General features: G+C 54.4%; 1 protein-coding gene across 6 annotated transcripts in view; it reads left to right on the forward strand.

Annotated features, from left to right (window-relative positions):
* Stab2 (stabilin 2) overlaps positions 1-6,850 on the forward strand; it is a 135,497-nt gene that overhangs the window by 27,524 nt on the left and 101,123 nt on the right. For all 6 annotated transcript variants that reach the window (XM_010631342.3, XM_010631344.3, XM_010631338.3 and 3 more), the window contains exon 9: positions 857-990. In XM_010631342.3, coding sequence (XP_010629644.1) covers positions 857-990 — 134 coding nt within the window. The remainder of the gene's footprint in view (positions 1-856; positions 991-6,850) is intronic.

Below are 6,850 nucleotides of genomic sequence, written 5' to 3' on the forward strand. Positions count from 1 at the left end.
CCTGTCCCAGGGGATGGAACCTGAACAGGCGTCGGGCAGCCCTGAGGACATGCTGGGTGAGCCGCTGTCCCTCTGCGTCACACCCAGACCTTGCCGGGAGTCCCGGTGGAGGAGCCTCGTGCCTGACGGTGCATTCGCTCACATTCGGTGGATGCCTCCTGGGTCCCTAACTGCAACCCAGGTGCTCCAAGGAGATGGGTCCTGCGGGAGGGTCTCGGGCCCAGAGGGAGGAAGGCTCTGGGGCAGCTCAGACACAGCTGGGCCCCTGCACTCTGCGCTGCACTCGGATGGGAGTATTCCTGGGATTCTGCTCCAGGGAGAAAAGTGCTTCACACGTACCCACTGGGCTGATTTGCAGAAAAATCCAACGGGGAAATTCTCACCCAGGAAGAGAGGGCTGTAGGGGAAAACTCGGGACCTCAAGAGTGAGATTAAACAAGTGCTTTGTCTCTTTAAAAAATGGGGCCCCAGGCAGATCCGCGAGGTACCACCCCGCCCTCGCTCCCCTGGGCATCGTGGGGGCTCTGAGCCGCCACCCTTGGGAAGCCAGGAGGAAGCACTGTGGGGTGTGTGGAAGCACCTCGGCCTCCAGGGCTGACCATCCAGTGTCCTGGCCGCCTCCCCAGGTGAAACCAACTATTCTAACGCAGTAACGCCTCCCCCTGGAGGAGACGCGCAGCCCTGCCTGGGCGACTCAGCAAGGTCACAACTCAAAACGAGAAATATGTGAAGCCAGCTGCAGGCGTAGCTGTAGAATGCCCTGAGTTCAGGCCCCAGGACTGAAAGCTGCCAGAGAGCAGCAGCGGCCGCGGTGCCTGACGAGGGTCCCGGTTGCTTTCTCCCCCGTCTTCTCCAGTCTCACTGCGAATGTAAGCAGCACTTCCACCACCTCGTGCCCGGAGTGGGCTGCAGCATGACCGACCTCTGTAAGTCCAAGAACCCGTGTCACAGGAACGCGAAGTGCACCATGATGGCGCCGGGCCAGCTGGGGTGAGTGTCCTCCGTCCCAGCGCCATCCTCCCAAGGGCGAAAGTGGTGGCAAAAGTGAAAGGCGCTCTGTTTAATAAGTGAATCGCTGAGCAGTTATTTCCTTTGTAAAACCCAGCAGAGCCCTCAGGACCCTGGACCCAGCCTGATTTTCGCTGCTGCTGTTGCTGTTGTTGCTGTTGTTGTTTGAGACAGGGTCTCACCCTGTAGTTCTCAAACTCACTATGCAGCACAGGCTGGCCTGAGCTTGCAGCGATCCTCCTGCCTTAGCCTCCCAAGTGTGCACCACCATGCCCCGCAGGCAGCCTGATTGTGGGTACAAGTGCTCAGAACAGAACAGAAGAAAACCATTGTGCCTAGGAAGACGCAAGCCCGGGGCTGCTGCACTCACAGGGGCTCGACCACTCGGGTCCATGCCTGCTTCCTCACACATGTAACACTGCTCATTGGCAGTGTGCAAGGAAATCGGGGAAAGCAGAGGTGTCCAGAGGGGTTTCCTGGAGTCCAGGTTTCTGAAGGGGGCTCACCACGAGGGAAAACGTCTGTATAGAGGTTCTTCTGCCAGGGGTGAACGTGTGACAGGAAAGAGAGGAATTTGGAGTTTGAAGGGGGTGAGGGAGGGGCCGTCTCGGCCTGGTCCCTGCCTGGTGCCTGATGGGGCAGTGGCTCCGTCCCACTGGCCTCAGTTTCCCCATCTGTTAAGTGAGCACAGTGGTGCCGACTCCGTAGTGCTGTGGCGCAAGCCGCAGGAGAAGCCGTGAGGAGACAGCAGCGCAGGTGCGCCGTGCTGTGACTGAGGTTGGACTGGGGCGGGGACCAGGTCCTCGGTCTCCAGACAGCAGTTTCCATCTCTGCTCCACTGTGTTCTGGCCATGATGGCTTGAGGGACTCGTGGATGGAGCGCCGAGCCCAGCAGTTAGACAGCCGCGCTGTGCTTCCCTAACCCACCCCTGTGCTCGCCATGAGGCTCATTACTTGGCCATCAGGTCTTCCGGTGCAGATTCCCTCAGACAGGTTTTCTGGGCGTCACCTTCCCCCCACATAATGAGTAGCTCCACCCTCACCCTCACCACGGTGGAGTGGAGAGAGCGTGGGAATCAGAACACCTGGGCAAAGCCCAGCCCCAGCACACAGCCTCTGGACCAATGCTGCTCCAGCCATGAAAAGGGGAGAATCCTCCCTTCTACTGTGGCTGTGATGAGGATTGAATAAGATGCTGCTCTTCAACCCCTGAGCAGAACAGGCCACAAGGAAATCACCCACATGATTTTACCGCCCTCTGAGAAATTTCCAATAAGATACCTTAAGTCAGTTCTTTCTGTAGTGTTAGAGGAACTGGCAGTGAGTTTTAGGGATATGTGTACTGCAAACTTCTCCTCAAAATAAGTAAATAAATGGGCTCTATCTGGAAAGAGGCTAGGTAAGAAGTCTAAGTTAGACGGACAAAATGGGGAGTCACAGGTCCTCGGGTAGTTGGATTCACCTGGGGTGAAGATTTATTGTCCTGTACAGTGAATGTCACCCAAGATCTGCACAATCGCTCTGTGGTAGTCACGGACGACCACTCAGTCTAGAATGGGGTCGAGAGTAATCTCCACCACTTACCACCAGGGGGCCCTAGGGCCAGTCCAAACTCTTCTAAACCAGTTACCTTATTGGACAAGCGGGCTGGAGGCCAACAGTGCCTCCTGGGCAGAGCTGCCCAGTTAATGCACATCACCTGCTTTTGAACACTGAGCTCCACTGTGCTGGTCCCTGAAAAGTTCAGCTAGCTTCCTGCTTGGTATAATTGCCCTTTATTATTTTCCTTATGAATGCAGAGAGGAAAAAGGGGAAAGAAGAGGAGACAGCATCTCTCTTATTTTATCAACTGAAAAGAAAACAAGCTCGGACTGGGCAGGCTTACATTCCAACTGCACAAAAGTGCTGTAAACAACAGTGACTTTTAGACTCTTGGATGGTCACTGACATTGATTTTTCTCATGTTTGTGTAAGACTGGTACAGTTCTAGCACCCGGGAGTCCAAGATCAGGGTTCAGTATGGTCAGGTGCTGGTGAGGGCCCTTCCAGGCTATAGATGGCCACCTTCTTGTTCATTATATTGTCACGTGGTGGTGAGGGGGTCAGAGAGCGCTCTGGGGTCTCTTTCGGAAGGGCACCAATCCCAAGCATGAGGGCCCCACCTTCACGCCCTAATCACCTCCCTGCTCCCGATATCACATTGAGGCTGCAAATTTCAACTTGTGAATTTAAGGGGGACACAAACACTGAACCCACTGTGCTGTTCTTCAAGTGTGTCGTGATAGTCCGGAGTCCTGGCCCCATGGCTGCCTGCCTTCTGTGGATCATACCCTCCCAGGACACCCACTTCCTCTGAGTCCGGCCAGCACACCAACCCTCCAGTGCTGATCTCTTGGCCTCCTTCCCCACCTTCCAGTGCCCTTGCCTGGGCTCCGATCCCAGCGTTCCGGGCCAGAGCTGTGCTCAGCACATAGGACGCTGTCAGAGGCTGTGGATTCTTTGGTGAGATGCTTACTCTCTCTGTGCCTCTGCCTCCTCACCCACAGTGGCGCTGATAAATGGCCCCACCATGTGTGGTTACTGTATTGGAGACCACAGGGAGGCACTGCACCCACACTTGACACAGGAGCCGTTAGTAAGTGCTGGTTCATAGTATCATTACTGATCTCGACCCCCTACTAGAATAAAGGCCTTGGGGTCCTTCGTCTCATTCATCTTATTAACAACTGCCACTGATTAAAACAGTGAAATGATTGATGGTTTCAGGGACACATCAGCCAACGAAGGAATGGGCTGAAATAGTGCAGAAAGAAAGGAAGCAACTGCACTAAGACTTGGGGACATTTGAGTACACTGAATCTCATTCTGCATTCCACAGTACTATCTCCCACCCAAACTTATATGGTACAAATGGCTTACGGGTGTTTTTAAAGCCTTAGGACAGCTGGACTCCTAATTTTTAAAAAAAATAGCTTGGAAAAAATGCCAAGCTGCGAATGTGCACAGCCCTAGAGAGACCATGTGAGAAAAATAGTCTCATAAAGTCGTAGACTTTAGACCGAGATGTAAAACAAAACGTAAAAACATTTACATCTCATGCATTCCATTCAGCACTAAAGCCATTAAATACAATTCCCACTTTACACAAAGCAGACCGTTGCCCTCATAACAACTAAAGGAACTTGCAGGAGAATAAACCCCGTGGCCGGTAAAGTTATGCTGTTGACGGGGTCCTCCAGAGAAACTCACCAGCAGGGCCAGTTCTGAGCCCCTCCCAGGTTCCGGGCTTGTCCCCTCCCTCCTTCTGTGCACAGCACAGCACGTTCCCGGACAGGAAGTGGCACTGTAGCAGGAAACTTATTCGATTGTATTAAACCAATACTGTCTCAGGACTAGATCTACCCGAGAGAGTCCTTATAAACCACCTCAGGCTCGTGGGCATTTTCAGCAGGACGTCCCGTGTCACCTGGGGCTGGCCCTCTACTGACTGGACACCTGGAGACCCCCACGCTCTGTGACAACCAAATGCTCCAGACCCTGATTGCTAATGTTCCCTGCAGGCAAGGGGCAATTGTCCCCAGCAAATCCCTGAGGGCCCCACTAGTAAATAATCTCCCACCCAGCATTCCAGACTCAGCTTCAAGGTTACTTTCTCCCAGAAGTTGTTCCTGGGGCGGAATTAGTCACTTCCGGGAGCTCACGTCCATAGCATCCTGGTCAGCCTCGCTCTGGAACCTGGGGACAAGTTTAGGGGTCCATGCTGTTCTGTCCCCATCCCCATCGCCATGGGCACCCTGATTCTCATGGTTGCCGTCACCTCCAAGCACGTGGCTGTCACCACCCTCGCTATTTCCCACTCCCCGTCTCTTCCATCAAACACTCTAAATGTACTATGGTTAAACCTGTTCTATGGGTGAGGAAGCTGGGACTCTAGCCATGTCGCTATCTTTGTTTTTAAATATGTCCCACCAAGCGAGGCTATTAAAGGACAAAGTGGCTTTTAGGATCTTGTAGCCCTTTAGTACAGTTCCTAGACGTAAGCAGGTACTCAGTGAGTACTCAGCTCGGCACTTGAGGGCTGCCCTCGTGTCCAAGGTGTGATGAGGGGGGAACCCACGTTCCGGCGAGGGTCCTGTCCAGGGGAGGAGGGGAAGTGTCTGGTGCCAGCTCTCACTCTGCACGGCCGGAGTCAGGGGTTCGGGAGCCCCAGAGCAGGTGCCACGCGAGCTGCCGGTGGAGGGCAGCAGGCATTCTCGGCAGGGACACAGCCTGGAAAGACACAAGACAGCCCGCTCGGCAGTTCTCGCTGCTGGAACTGGTGGAAGGCGGCAGGAAGAGGACCCCACAGCCGCTGCCTGCATGGCAGCCACAGATGTACGTGTGGGTCCCACGGCAACAAGACCAGTCTGGGCCCGCCGCGGTCCAGGTTTGCTCCTGAGCCTGGCCACAGCGGACCTGTGGGCCACAGGCCCGAATTTAGGAGCACAGCGGGGCCTGGGAGAGTGCTGCGACCCTTCCGGCTCCCGCGTGGGAGCCAGCCCCGTGGCACAGCGACCAGAACATAAGCACGATGCTGGACCAGCGTGCGCTCACCTACCCCTAACTCTGGCCTGGCTCAGTCTTGCCTGCCCGCTGTTGGGTCCTTCCCTCTGCTCAGGGACCCTGTGACTGTCACCTCCGCCTGCACTCCGCCAGGACCATCTGGCTGTCACCTCCTCTTCCAGGACGCGGTGGCTTGCAACCGCCAGGGCTTCTGACTCAAAAGAGCTGGGTGCCCAGTCCTTGGGGACTCTACACGCTAGTTGGCACTGTGTTCGTGGTTTGAAATTGGCCAACGTGGGAAGGGAAGATAAACGGTGGAAACTGGCAAGTGCTATGAATCAGGGCTTTCTCCCTAGAGATGCAGCAGCTGCACGTTTACCCAATGTGACTCTCTGTCTCTTATAGCACTATTCCTAAAATGTCTCACTTTCGTCGTTTCTATACTGATTTCTCTGCTTATTAATTCTTTGTGTACATTATCTGTTTAATTCTGTTCCTACTTACCACACAACCGTTAACTAAGCATCCACCCAGCCCGGTGCTACATCCGGGGCTCTAACCTGGCGCGGACACACGGTCCTCGCCTTCAGTCTCTGCCGGACTAGACAGGGAGGCTGACGCTGCTGACGTGACCGGATGGGTCTGCGCTTGCTGCTCCGGACCGGAACCACGAAGCAATGCACACAGCAGGTGCTGATCCACGCACGGAGGTCAGGGAAGGCGCCCCAAAGGAAGAGGCCGTGCGGAGGTGGGGCAAGAAGGGAGGAGGGGACGCGCATTCTGAGTTTCCACCGTCCTGCAGTCTGGCCAGGGGAGCTGCTTCGGGGTTCCACTTCGGGGTTCCACAGAGGGCCCCGCAACCGGCATTCGGAGCACAGATGACAAGTGGTTTCTGTGCCGGGTCTCTTGACCACTTTGAGAAAGACAGACTAAGTGCATACAAAGACATCTAATGTTTATGGCTGGGGTAGTTTATTAAGTGGCCCGCTCTGGAAGGCAACTAGGCAAGGTGTGATAAAAAAAAATCAGGATTTAAATTATTTTAATTATTACATTAACCTCTTCCTCAAAATGCTACCCCTTCTTGGCACACACAAATCCCATGTTCTTGTCACTCTCTGAAGCAGCTCCAGAAGTCCTGTTTCGTGAGTGTCTTCATGTGCACTGTTGTAGCTGCCTCCACATCCTGAATCAACTTAAAATACATCAGGCTGGGGATTTAGCTCAGTGGTGCCACCACCTACCTCACATGCTCCAGGTCCCGAGTTCGATCCCCAGTACCACACTATAATATATATAT

This window comes from Fukomys damarensis, unplaced genomic scaffold (assembly GCF_012274545.1).
Source record: "Fukomys damarensis isolate Sample0158 unplaced genomic scaffold, DMR_v1.0_HiC HiC_scaffold_15, whole genome shotgun sequence".
NCBI lineage: Eukaryota > Metazoa > Chordata > Mammalia > Rodentia > Bathyergidae > Fukomys > Fukomys damarensis.